Genomic DNA, 14567 nt, shown 5'->3' on the forward strand with positions numbered 1-14567 from the left:
GTTTGGGACTTACGAATATTGGCTGGTTTCGTTGTGCCCAACATCTGGGGAATGCAGCTTCTGGACTAAGATACGGATGATGCAGATGAAGAGGATGAAATTCACCTGTCGAGATGGGAAGAGAGGGGTAAAACATCAGCATTTTCCTCCAGGGAGAAGAGCCCATCACTAGAGGGGAATTCCTCTCACTGGAATGTTTTTTTTTTTTTTTTTTTTTGCCATGGAACGAGCTGCCCTTTAACAAGCCCTGAGCAGAGAGCCCCACTCAGGGTGGGCGTGGGGACACATGGAAAACCGACACAGGATGGCATCTTGGGCCTGACATCAGCCTGCTTGGGACTTTGTGTCATACATCCCAAGTATGATGATGTCAAGCCCATCGAGCACAGCTCCGCACGACGTCGGCAAAGTGGCGGTGACACGGTGACACGGTGACACGGGGCCGGCTGCTGGGCGCGGTGAGCCAGGGAAACCAAACCAAAACACGAAGCAGGATCCACTCCACCACCCTCTGCTCAATCCTATTTGGTGTTGCACTGCACACCCCCCACAGTGACCAAGTAGATGTTTCTAAATAAGGAAAAGGGGTTTGAATTTTACCCCTGACTGATGCTGTTGTGCACTACAACACAGACTCTGACTTCAGAAGGCTGAAAATGACTCTTCTCTTTTTGGGATGTGTCTCTCTTTTATACTATTCTACACAGACCAATTTGATTGGTGACAAAAGGACAAACTTCTTTAATAACATTGGTCAGGCCAGAGGGACATCAAGAAGAAGTCCCTCCTAGGAAAAGGAGTGTAAACAAAGTACAGTTTACAAAAACACTTCTCTTGTTTACAGAAAATTCCCTGGGAAAGGAATTTCAGAAAACCAAAGCATCTCAGGCATGAAACCAGGGCTACACCTGACTTTTATGGGAAGGCACCGGAACTTTCTGTGTTTCTCTCAGCACCAGCACAGGGGCACTGGTTGGGCTCTGGAAATGTCTCTCAAAACCTGTGGCTGTTTCTATTGGCAGCAAGTCAAATTGTCCCTCCTTGATCATTGTATACTTAATAAGAAGGACAGAGGTGCTCAAGAGGTGCTTTTTGGGGTGCCGTAGCAGGTGCAAGAGGTTTCTCTGCACCGTGCCCATCTGTTGTTTTGTTTCTGCATCCTTTTTTATTTTCACATTTATTAAAACCTTTGCTTTACAAAGCACACTTGAAAAGCCATCTCACAATTATTCTAAGCCATTCTGAGAAGTGCTGGACACCCTCAGAGTGTACTGAACCCTCGTAGAGCTAAAAACACCTGGTTCAATGAGAATTCCCATAACCATAGGGTTTTAGCTTTTGTATTTTTCAGATCCTGTACTGCTTTAGTGTATAGCTCTAAAACTCCATAGTCTGTCAGCTGCTGTTCTCCCATTTTATCCAGACGAAACAATTCCTCTCTGGACCTGAAACTCAAGGACATCTTATTGCCTCAGTCCCCAAAAAGTATAAACAAAAATGAATTGGAGAGAGAAGCAAACTGAGGGTAAATGACTTAATTACCTGAAGCTGTAATTGGAGTATTAACACCTGGTATGTAAATGGACCAAACTTGTAACTGTATGAAAAACTTGTGACTGTTGTCCAGCTTGGGTGCAGCCCCTCGGAGGCTTTTGGCTGCCCAAGATGCACCAATTATTGAAGGCCTTTAATAAATACCCACTTCTATTCTCTTAATCTTGTCTAGTCTCTGTTCTCAGTCACCACTCCGAGGCATCATACTGGCCATGTCCTGTCTGAAGACCTCCAGGAAGGGATAGACCTCACCAAGGCACTGGGGAATGTTCCATCCTGAGATGTCAGACCAGAGCAGTATGTCTGATACCCAGATTTTAGGTGGTTCTTTTCACCCCAAAATCTCACAGTGCTCTACTGATGTACTCAAGTAATGTGAGCCTTATTTAATAGCAAAGGTGTAGAGCTGGGAATGGGAGTGTCTTGAGGGCATGAATTGAATGCAAATCTGCTTCTCTCAAGGTCCTCTCCATTGAGTCATCCTATTACTCATGCAACACAGACAACAGAAAAGCAGAATGACAGATTTCTGGGGACTTAGTTCAGTTTTAGTTTGGCAAACAACTCCTTTCTTTATCCTTTCATGGTCAGTGAATGTGCAAATGATTCTGATTTTTAGAGGTTCAGCAGCTGGAAGGGATTGTGTTAAACCAGCCGATCTGATTCCCCGCAAAAATAGATTATAAAATTTCTTCCAGCAGTTCCTACACTTATCACAACAATAGATGAATAAAACAGACTGAAGCCCATCTCTCAAACAGACACTCTCTATTTTCAAAGCCTATGAGTGATTGGAAATTAATTGCATTTCTTGGTTATGATGCATTGCTTAATCACTTCTTACCTATTTTGAGCCATTTATCATTGTTTCTGATTGTATTTACTTCCTCAAAAAAACCCCATTTTTTTGTGTCTGATTCAATGGCAAGTGAAATTTATTAGTCCAAACCAGTATTATCTAGATCAATTAAACTAATGAGCATTGATAACACACAAGGAAGGCAAGAATGGAGCAATTAAATTCTGACTGTGTTGGCTTGGAGTGGTCAAGAGCAAACACAGAGTGGGGTGGGATATATGGGCTTGGTAATAACCTTGGAATTCCATGGCAGAAGATACAGGAATCAGGATATTGGAAAAGTTGTTTAGATTATTAATTTTTTTGTCCCTAGAGTAAAACCAAAGGTAATCAATCAGTGCTTAACACCTTGTACACAAGATAAAGCTCATGTACCTTAAAGATCTTATCGATCTTGTATATGTATTTCTTGCTTACACTGAGATATCAGCTGTATTCCCGTGGATTTGGAGGAAAAGCTGCATTACCCCCTGGAGAAACCTGCTGTTCATCAGCCAGTGGCTATCATGCCCTTCCTTTAGGACAGATTTATAGGATATCAGCTAAAGGAAAATCAGGAGCTGCTGGGTAAATTCTGTTTGGCAATGAGGAAAAGATTTATTGGCCGAAAGAAAATACAGACCCATTGATCCGAGGAGAATAAAAGGGTGTGTTTTTTTGACTGAAAGCTTATCTGAGGAAAGGGAAAATACTATCTATAGCTTTCCAGGATGATATAAATATTTGGAGATGTGTCATCTAAGCATTGTATTTCTTTCCAGTGAGGTAAACAGAGCAAGATATCATTATTGAAACCTTCTCTCTGGAATCCCTGCATGATAAATGCTACAGAAAAAAAATATTCTTTTTGTAAAGGTCATAATGTACGTGGAATAAGAAGAATGTCTAAGGAAAGATTTCTGTTTAAAGGAGATTGATTTGATTTGGTTTGATTCGATTTGATATGTTGCAATATTTTTGCTTCCCTTCCCTCATCCTTGACTTAATTTAAGAAAACTCAAAACTAAGTTTAATTCCAGTTCATTTGACTTTAAGGTTTGGATCTGTGCCCAACAGAGCAATGTTCAAAGGATGGAAGGGCCCAGAGTTCCTGAGAAGTGTCCTGGTTACTATGGCCAGGATTGATCATACCCAGAGTATTAAAATAAAACACTTCTGTTGATTTCTATGGAAATTAGCCAAGCTCCTCCAGAACTTACTCCAAAAATACGCAGCTGGAATGAAACTCTGCTCTGGATGCAGGAGGCAGATTCCTGAGGGAATTCATCTACTCCCTTTTTATCTAAGTGGAAATTCATGGTAGGGGTCATCTCATGTTGATTTGTAGTGTTTGACATCTACAACTGAACAAGCCATCCTGGCCAAAACCACTCCTAGCATGGAATTCAGGAATCCACAGATTCCTGGGGCAAAATGAGTGTTTTCCTGGATGTCCAACCACATTCCTTGATTTCCTTTGGCCACACTCTCCCATGGCCACTCCACCAAGGGGATGGAGGTGGTCAAAGCTACATCAAGTGACCTTCACCCTCACCCTTGGTCATTCAAACTCCTCCCATGTTGCAGGTGAAGGTGTTTATCTGGAGGAGGAATTTCCTCATCTTAATTTCCTCATCTTAAAGCAAATATTCAACACAGAGAGAGATTTTACCTGGCAGTGCATTTTCCATGGACATTTAGAGGACACTTCTCAACACCCCTTCACCCCCTCCCCAGTTAGGACTAAAGATGGCTTTGCAGCCAGCAGAATGTGCTGATACTTTACCAAAATAGACACCAAAATAGGAGTTTTAATGATCCACCAGAATGGGGATTCCACTATTTCCTCCCAGCACCTAAAAAGAAACAAAGCCAGACTTAAAACACCAAGCACAGCAAGCAAGCAGGTCTGACACCTTCTCAGCTTTCCCTGAAAGCTGAGTTTTGCCAGGCTGGGTTGTGTGAAGAGGATTAAACCTCGTGTTGATGGCCAAAACTTGCTTTTCAGTGGCTGTGAGCACTGGAAACTGCCAGATACCCAAATGTAATGCCAATTTTTCCCCTTGGCCATGGAATGGGCTGGAGGATGTTGGGCAGGGTGAATATGGGGGAGGATGGTGATTTTCTTAATTTCTCCTACACTGAGCTCTGCTGCAGGGAAATTCTATTGAAACCATGAAAATCGATCAAAATCTATGAAAATATTCATCAGGCCTCCAGTGCTCTCCACCATCCTGGGTGGAGGGGGTTTGATAAGCACAGAGAAGTTGGCACCAGCAGAAAAAATACCCCAAAAAACAAAAAAACCCAAAACAAACCCAAAACAATCAATCAATCAATCAAACAAACAAACAAACAAAAATTTCCAAAAAACCCCAACAAAAATCCAAGCCCTAAAAACCATCACGTCCTTCTGAAAAAAAAAACAGCCAGTGGTGGGACTGGTCCCACTAAACCCAGTCAGTTGTACCTGAGCAATGGATTGAGTTAGAAAAATCCACAGGGTCCAGGGTGGGATTTATTTCATCCTGAGGCCAGAGCTGTCTGCACACACCTGGGACTGAATTTTAAAGCCAACGAGGGAATGAGAGGAAAGGATTGATGTGGAAATGACTGATATTGCTTGGGACACGTTTATCTGCATAGTCAGGTGGTAGAAGGTGCATTTTTTAGGAAAACAGTGATGGTAATTGCTTTCATGTAAGAATAGATCAGTGGAGCCTACTGTAGACAATTTCACCCAGATTCAGCTCCTGTAATTCCAAATGTTGGCAGGAAAGGCAGTAGGAGACGAAGAGAGGCACTTTTAGGGCACAGTTCCTCAGACCTATTTTAAGCATCAGCTTTAGGATGATATAAAATTGCACTCTGTGGACTACACTGACTAAACCTGCCCTGACTCTACAGGGAGATGGAGCAAATTGCTCACACACAGAATGCTTCCAGTTAGGTGTATGCTGCCCTTCCATTTAGAATTAAAGTGGCCCTAATTATGTCTAGTGCACTTCATTTTTGAAATAATTTGAGACAGTCTGAATGAAGGTCATTTTCATTTGGAGTTAGAATGTTTTAATGAAGGCTTAGTATTGTTTAACCAATCTTACCTAATTAGAGTCTATTTAATCTGGATTAATTTCCTGTTAATTTTTTTCTCTGCAGGTAATGAAAAAAAATTGTGTTAGGTATTAATATATTCTGCAAATTTATGGTATGTTATACTCAGCACAAAAATGTAGGGCTTTAAAGCCCCCAGAAAATGCAAAGGATTCGGTATTTTTATTAAAAATTGTTGGAGCTGAATAGGAATATATAATAAGAACACCTGGTGTCCAGAATGGTTAAATCCTCCTGTCTCTGTCTCAATGCAGAGGCTGTTTATTAACAGAGTAAATAAGGTCAGTTTTATGCAGATAGAGTGAAACCATAGAGGAAGTGAGTAGCCCTCAGGAAATGTGCTGGCGTGACTATAAGTCAAAAATGCAGTGAGGAATCTGAGCTGCTCCTCGTACCGAAAAAAGGGCAAATCAGGACACGTTTGGAGGGGAAGAATGGATTTAACTCCAGGATGCAAATGCACGAAGTGAGGGAATGCACACTGAGAGCAGAATAAGCACTTGATTCTGCATCTCTCTGTGGTGTTTTCCTGTAAAACTCATTCCAATTATTGCAGTCTGACTGCTCGAATAAAAGCAAGAATGAGGATTTCGGGATTGAATCCTCCTTACTTGCACATATCCTTGGATAACGCTGGTATCTGCCTTATTTTCTTAGCTGCATCCTATCTGCTTCTTATACAAAATATCAAAGGCTGCTGCTAAGGATGAAGGGATGAAGAATAAATCCTAAAATCTACTGAGAAAAAACCAAAAAATTTAGGGTGTGTTTATTAATTCCCCATTGCATTTTTAGTGTCAATTCTGCAGGGTGCAAAGCTCTGCTCTGAGCACAGGGCCAAATTAAACCATCAAGGTCTGCTCAGATTATCTGTAAATATCCTGACCAAGGCACTGGGAAGCAAAGAGGGCAAGTGATTGGCCTGAAATCAAATTTCAGGGAGACCTTGGAGTGTTTCCTAGTTCCTTATGGCAGGGGAGAGGTGCTGGGTTTGGGGTTACTGAGGCTGCAGGGCTTTCCTTGGCCATAAAGGAGAGCAGATTTACAAAGGAAAGATAATTGAGAGCACAGGCTTACCCAACATCGAAAAAGTAAATCCTGACAATAGTCCAGGCAGTGATGAACACAGAGGGGGCACCTGAGGAGAGAAGAAATGGGGTCAGAAATCATGATCGAATGGTTACCTGGTTTCAATACCAGGTTATTTAAAATCTGCCTCATTTCTCAGGGCTGTTCTCCCTCTCTCTCTCCGTCTCTCCTGGGTAACTGAAGGGATGCCTTCCCCCAGGGGTGGGAAAACACTCCACATTTTCAACCCTCACATGCCAAACAGGCAACATTTGCCCTTCCCTCCCTGTGGCCACTCTGGAGATGCTCCCAGCACTTTGATATTCCTGCTGCAGTGCCTAGATAAAAAACTTCCAGTGGTGATATGTAAGGAATAGGGATCACTTGAGACACCTACAGTGTGGATATTTGTATTTAAGGAGGTCACCACAGGCTCTCTTTGGCATCCAGGGGCAGAATTAGTTGTTTCTCACACACAAATCATCCAGATACGTTATATGTTTGATTTAGAGCAATAAATACGAAATATCCCTGGACTCTTTTGCCCTGTAAGGGAGCCTGGAGTGCCAAGTTCACACACCGCTGTCTGTAGCTGGGCAGTTAAAGCTGCTTCTGCTCCTCACTCCATGATCTTCCAGATTACGGTGGTTTTGTCCCATCCTTGTGCTGACTCTTTTCTCTCTCTTGTCTTTGACTGGATTTAGGTTGGAAATACTCCAGGAAGGACACATCTCTTTGCTCTGTGTTACTCACAGATTCTGTGCACTTCATTACCAGTGATTTCCAAGTGCAATCACACTAAGGTCAGTAAAAGCTGTAATAAGTGCATCCAAATTATTAATTCATGCATAACCCATTCCAGATCCATCCCTGATGCTCTTGCAAATGATGGATGACTGAAAGGCCAAAAGTTCCCCCAAGCACTTGCCACGCTCTGGAATTGCCCTTCTGTACCCAAACAACCTCAGGACACATTAGGAGTGCAAGAAATTTCCTTTGATTTAAATCATTACCTTCAAGCATTTTCCTTTCAAACCTGCCAGCTCTCCAGTGCTGAAATAAAGAATATCTGGAGCACAAGGTGAGTTTAAAGAAGGTCTGAGCTGAAGAACTGAAACAAGACCTTCTCCCATCATCCCTCCTGCCCAGAGCACAGAGAATCATCTCTCCTTTGCAGTGTGAAGCTGAGTGTAGCTCCTGACACTTTCAATGGAAGTTACTCCATGGATAATTGATCAAATCCCGAGCCCAGGAGTGTCCCTGGACGTGGCACAATTTTATTTTACCTTTTCTCCTCAAGATTCTTCCCTGCTTTTATTATTTCTCAGTTTCAGCTATTGAGAGCAGGGAGTAGAAAGTTATTTGTTTATTGAAATATAAATCTTCAACTAAATGGCATGAAAGAGAAATAAAAGATCTCTGCTTCCTTTTTGGAGAAATAAAAGAAGTGGATCTCGTAATCTGATTAATTTGCATAAGTCAGCAATTCAGTTGTGAGGTGCTTTGTGAAAGGCTTAATTCTCTCTTTCTTACCATTTTTATTATTTTATTTTATTTTACTTTACTTTTTTTTTTTTTTTCATTATAGGATTTTAATTTAATTTTATTTGATGTGTTTCAGACTGCATTTGCATTAAGGCTGGAGAAATCACCAATGCAGTGAGCAGGTTTTCAGCACTAGCACACAGCGGGGTGGGATCTCAGGGCAGCTGCCTGGCCTGAATTCAGTGTCTGGTTCAGTCCAGGAGTTCTGCTTTGCTGGGATCCATCGTTACAGTTTAAAGTCAATGCATGATACCAAATTCAGGATCCCAGTCAGGATCATAGAATTCCTTCCCAATACCCAATCTAAATCTACTCTCTGTCAGCTCAAAGCCATTCCCTGTGTCCTGTCCCTCCATCCCTTGTCCCCAGTCCCTCTCCAACTCTCCTGGAGCCCCTTCAGGCCATGGAAGGCGGTCTGAGCTCTCCCTGGACCTTTCCCTTCCCCAGGTGAACATTCCCAGCTCTCCCAGAGGGGCTCCAGCCCTTGGAGCAGCTCCGTGACCTCCTCTAGAGTTGCTCCCACCACTCCACATCCTTCTTATTTTGGGGTCCCCATGGCTGGATGCACCTCTGCAGGTGGAGTCTCAGGTGAGGAGAGCAGAGAGACAGAACCACCTCCCTTGACCTGCTGGTCACGTTCCTTTTGATGCAGCCAAGGACACAGTTGGGCTTTTGGGCACGTTTTGGACTCGTGTCCAGCCTCTCATCCACCAGCCACCCCAAATCCTTCTCAGGACTTAGGGGGGGCTGGGTGCTGTCTACAAACATCTCTGCCCCACCTGAGTCTCCAGGTATCTGTGCTAAATTCCTTCTCTAAATGGCAACCAGGATCCCCTCCTGGCACCCATCCTGGAGGAGATGATGTCCTGGGGTGACTTTATGATGCTTCTATCCCCAGTTGTCTGTTCTGTTTGTGTTGGATATTGTGTTCTGTATCTTTCAGGCTGGTTCTGAGGCTGAAGTGAGGGAAAGTAGAAGCACTGAGTTTGTTTTCAGAAACTGCTCTCACTGCTCCACATTCTGCCCCTGGACTGTGTTGTCTGGAGCACGGACAGACAGCAGGACAGAGATCTCCTGTGCTTTTAGTTAGTTTTAGCTAGCTGAGACAGAAAAGCTCCCTGGACTGTTTTTTTTTTTCTTTTTCTTGGGATTGTTTAAACCTGCTGTGGACTGAAAAACCCAGAGGAGCACCAGGGTCTCACACCTGTGGCCGACCAGTGCCTGGGCCTCAGCATTTTCCAGCACCAGAGGGACTGATAAGAGACTGAGTGAGCCGAGATACACCCACAGCAAGGATTTCTCAATTTCTCTCTCTTCAGAACGGTGAGAGGTTTTATCATTTTATATTATTCATTCCTTATGCTTGTGGGCATTTTGTTAAATAAATAGTTTTTTCCACTTTTCTCTAAGGAGATTTTTTTCCCAGTTGGGGAAGGGGCCATTTGGGTTTCCTTTCCAGAGGGGACCCCATGAGGAGGTTTCCTCCCAAATTTGCCCTAAACCAGGACAGATGCCTACCCCAGCCTATCAGGATGTACCACCAGAAGTATTTCCTCTCCGAGAAGAAGGAGATGACCAGCAGGGTGTGAAGGTACAACCCCTCCACCAGCAGCCAGAAGAAGTTGGCCATGACACAGTACTGGAAGAAAACCATCATGGCCTTGCAGCCCACCTGGAAAAGAAGAACAGTGAACAGTGGTGAATTGTGGGCTTCTTATCTTCTTTTATTCTGTTAGAGCCAGGACTTCTTTTCTTCTGGGATTAAAGCACGGGAGATGCGGTTTTCTCATGTTTGTTTCTCAAATATGAGAGCTTCACATTCAGTGTCACTCAAATATGTGTCTCAGTTGTTTAATAGTTCTTATCAACAGTAAAGTCTCACAAGTTGTGAGTTCTAGCTAACAAGGTAGAAAATGGCTCTAGCTCTTTCCAAGGTCTTTTAAGTGCTAATTATCCAATAATGACGTGACACTTCATTAATAATACATATATTATCTATACTATACTATATTATATATTAAAAATGTAATATAATGTAACATAACAACATAACATAACATAACATAGTATATATTAAATATAATTTTTATATATTTTATTTATACTTTTAACCCAATAACTAACCACCTGTGGTCTGCAATACAGACCTTTTCACCCAATTACAAAACATCACTCAAACCTATAAAGAAGGAGGTGAAAGAAGAACTTAGCCAACAACCTAAATCCTCTGTATTGCTTTATATATATATTACTGTATTCTAAACCATTAAACTCTTAAGTTTTCCACCCTGTGATATCACACAATTCTATTCAAACTCCACACCCACAATCCCAGTGCTGTCACTCAATTTTGGAAGCCTTTTCCACGGCCTCAGGTCAAATGTAGTGTTTCCCTGAGGGTCAGTCCTTTTTAGCACAGAAAGCCTAAAATTTTCAGTCTCCAGGGTTCCAACAATGAACTGCAATGTGTTCCCAGAGAAAAGAAATCTCCACCAAATTGCCAGTGACCCTTACTCCGGGTGTATCTTTGGGACTGCTTTGTGCAGCACCTGAACTCCTTATGGAATTAATTCTATGGTGAAAAGCCAAGTCTACAAAAAGTTGCTCCTCTTGAGAAAAAGAAGGACTGGGATATATATTTTAACATAAAGGACAGTCAGGAGAAGCAGGGTAAGCACACAAAAGCATGCACAGCTTTTATTGCTCTGGAAGGGGAGAGATTTGAAAAGGGGAAGGTGAATTGTTTACCTTCAGGAAATTAATAATTAAACGCAGTAAAAATTGCTGTGTGCAGATTTCACTGCAGCACAGGTAATGGGAACAGTTCCTTTAGCAAAGAAATAAATACAAATTGCAAATTCTGACATTTAAGGGAGATTTCTGACACTTTGCACCCACTGCATCATTACACATCCTCAAGATGTTGACTCAGGATTGTCCTGTTGCTTTCAGTGGCTCTGCCTGGGTGATATTCTGCCCTTTCTGGGGCATTTGCTCTCACTCCCTGGTTGGTGGCACTTACGAGTGTCCTGCACGCATAGAATGTTAAATTTTGGGCAATAATTCGCACCAGTGACAAGACCCCATTTTCCCTTCTACTCCTCCTGCTGGAAGCAGTTCCTGTGAAACACTGGTTAAAAGGAGAAGTGTGGAAAGAATTTTAGCAATGTTTTGGGAGAGACTGTCCCTACCCTCAGCCCTCCCCTAAACTCATCAGTGTGTGACACTGGGGACCCTGATGTGCTCCTGGTAATCAATTTCTGTGCACATCAGTTCCCTTCCATGAGGCACAGCAAAAACACAGACTTCGCTAAAGAAAGTAGCTGTTTTCTATTGGGGAGCAAACAAAAAAAAAAAAAAAAACCCCTCCTTGATAGTTGAATACTCAAGAGAGAGCACAGAGTCTCTCAGGGCTTTTCTGAGGTGCCTTTGCAGGTGCAAGGGACCTCCCCGCACTGGGCACAGCTTTTATTCTTCTGTTCTGTATAGTTTGTTGTGTTCTCTTTAATTAAACTTTTTTGCTTTTTCAAAACACCTCCAATCAAGCTGTCTCAGTAATTATTTTAAAGCCATTTCTGGGAGGTTGCTGGTCAGCCCTCAGAGTGTGTTGAGAGAGAACTCCCTTCCAACTGAGAATATTCTGTGTGTGACTCCAGGCACTGCCAGGGAGGGAAGGTGACACTGGGCTGAGCTGCCAGAGGCTGGGGATGGAGCAGACTCATCCCGATGGCATCACCACACATTTGGTTCTTCCCTGATTTTGTGGCTGTGTGACATTTCCACCCCTCCTTCCTTTCCCCCAAAGCCTTGAGTTCCTGCTTGGTGTGTCTGCAGCCAGCAGGGATCTGTGTGTGAGTGAATCCCTTCATGGTTTCACTCTGTCCTAATCCAGCAGCTCCCAGGTGAGACACAAGGTTTAAGGGTGTGGATTTGATGCATCTCAACCACCTGCCTGTAAAACAAGGATTTCCTTTGGAGATTGTGCACCAGGGGATCACTTCTGGGTGGTTGCACTGAACTCAAGGCAGAGGCAGGGGGTTGGAGCACAGCACAAGGGACTGAAAAGTTTCACAGGACAAGGGAAGGCTGCTCACAAACAGTGCATGTGGTTTCTGCCCAGCAGAGACTCTCAGGAAGGGATTTCCAGCCTGACTTTGCAGAGTTGTTGCTGTACAGAGAGAAAGCTGTGCTGAACTCAGGCTGTGGCAGCAGAAATTGCAGATCCAAATCCATCCCCTCTTCTCCCAGTAGTGGCAAACATGAATTTTGTGGCAGTCTCTGAGCCCGATTCCTCATTTAAACTGGTGGTGGCTTGTCACAAAGCTGAGGTGGATCATGGTTAGCAGTTGGATCTGATAATCTCTGAGGTCTTTCCAACCCGAATGATTCTATGGTTTTATTTCTCGGTGCACATGTGCAGCAGCTGGGTTTTGGCAACTCCTCTGCAGGACCTGGAGCAGATCAATTCTTTGCTCCTTGCTGGGGGATATTTGCTTCTTTGAGCAGTTCCTACCACTCCTGGCATTTTTGGCTTTACTTGGAGAAAAGACCTTTTTGTGCACCATTTTGGGTGCATGCTAGTAATGTCTCACAGCCAGGGATCCCTTGTGGCACGGGGATGTTCTGCACTGGAACAGAGTGGGATGCACTGTCCTGTCCTTAACATGAAATAATGACATTTTTCTACTGCCTGGGCTTGCTTCTGGTGCCTAAAGTGGGTAAGTTTAAGGCAGATGTTTCTATCAGAGGTGCAGTTTTATTGTTGATGATTCCATTGATCCTCTTTGACAGAGGCATGTTTGGGAAACAGCCCTTCCTGGCTTTTGGGAGACCTTATTCCATGCAGCACTTGGTTAAAGGGTCTCCACCCTCCTGATTAAATTCAGCCTCAGAGAAGCTGGTTGAATGCTGAGGAATAAAATCCTCTTTTATGTAAGATATCTTACCCTTTAGATGACAGACACAGGGCAGAGATGAGCCATTGCATCTCTAGAATTTATTTTCTTTCATAAAGAGCAGACTTCATGATGTGTCACTGTTGAAAGACTAACACAGGCTATTTTTAGAACAGGCATTTTTGAGAGGAAAAGCTGAATTCCGTTGCTATTATTTCTACCCTCTCTTCTTGCACAGGTTCATTTATAGATTATTTCAATGTCTTTCCTCAGGGATCTTGCTCTGCTCATGTCCACAGGAGATGTGGCAGTGAGATGGCCTTTCCCTTGGTTCTGTGGATGGCACATCTACTCAAGTGGCTCCTCTCTTTGATGCCTTAAGTTTTAGCTTCCATGTATTTCAGATTCTGTCCTGCTTAGGTGTAGCTCTGAACCTCACATTAAGTGCTAGTGAGCTCTCTTCACAGAGCAGAGAGACAAAAACAAATCCTTTTCCTGCTGAGGACCAAGGACAACTTTCAGCTCAAAAGCACAAACAATGGTGGACATGAAGAGAGAAAAAACAAGAAGGATGGGACTTCATCACCTGAAGCTGTAATTGGACAAATAAACCCCAAGATGCAAATGGACCAAAACTTATCAAAGTGTGAGACCTCGTGACCGTTTGTCCATTTTGTGACCATTTTCTGTCCACCTTGGGTGCAGCCCTGGCCAGGCTCTTGTCCTGCCCAAGGTGAATCCTGGAGGCTTTCTAATAAATATCTACTTTATTCTCTAAGCTCTGTCCAGTCTCTGTTTCAGAGAGGCATCATCTTGTTCCTGTCTTAAGAGCTGCATCAGGCACGTTCCCTTTGCTTTTCCCATGAAAATCCTTCCCTTTCCACATGTGCTTCCAGTGGCTGAACACTGGGAAGGACTCAGCCTCCAGCCATTGGGCTCTTGACCCTTCCTGACAAACCCTTGGACCCCAACACGTTTGTGCTTCTCTGTAAATTCCTCATAGTCAATAAGAAAATTTAATCTTGATTATTGTAGAAGTTTGCCTGAGGGTGGGGCCTGTCTTAGACCTGCTCAAGGGTTTTCAAGAGGAAGAGGCAAAAAGAAGGGTGGGAACAAGAAGACTGAGAAACAATCTTCAGTGGGACAACGGGTCACTACATCAGTTTTCTGACCCACCTAAAAAAATATAGTTCACTGAGCTGAATCTGCACTAAATGTACATAAATCATTCTCCTCAGTGGCAGCAACTCTGCTCATTCATAACTCCTGAAGGTTGTCAGTCTGGACCAGCTGATAAATTCCTCAATCTCAATATAAGCAGCTTAGTTGGACAGGAATTGGTCTGAGTTTTTGAGGTACACAACGCATCCAACACACATCCATGATCAGCCTCCTGTGAATGCAATAAAACTCTATAAAAAAAAGACAATTGACTCCACAGAAATGCCAGCAAAATCCTCCCTTGCCTTCTTTAGTAGGGATAGGGTTTGTTACAGGTTTAGGATTTGGGTTCAGGAAGGATTTAGACCAAAGAAGTACAAAGGAGCACTTGA

The 14567-nt window shown here is 43.2% G+C and overlaps 1 protein-coding gene across 1 annotated transcript in view; it reads right to left on the reverse strand.

The window, feature by feature from the left end:
* VIPR1 (vasoactive intestinal peptide receptor 1) overlaps positions 1 to 14567 on the reverse strand; it is a 106572-nt gene that overhangs the window by 10824 nt on the left and 81181 nt on the right. The window contains exons 7-10 of the mRNA XM_083879908.1: positions 9638 to 9791; positions 6584 to 6644; positions 4179 to 4248; positions 14 to 105 (exon numbers count right to left, since the gene is read on the reverse strand). Coding sequence (XP_083736034.1) covers positions 14 to 105; positions 4179 to 4248; positions 6584 to 6644; positions 9638 to 9791 — 377 coding nt within the window. The remainder of the gene's footprint in view (positions 1 to 13; positions 106 to 4178; positions 4249 to 6583; positions 6645 to 9637; positions 9792 to 14567) is intronic.

This window comes from Zosterops lateralis (genome assembly GCF_965231275.1).
Source record: "Zosterops lateralis genome assembly, chromosome: 1".
In the NCBI taxonomy this organism is placed as follows: domain Eukaryota; kingdom Metazoa; phylum Chordata; class Aves; order Passeriformes; family Zosteropidae; genus Zosterops; species Zosterops lateralis.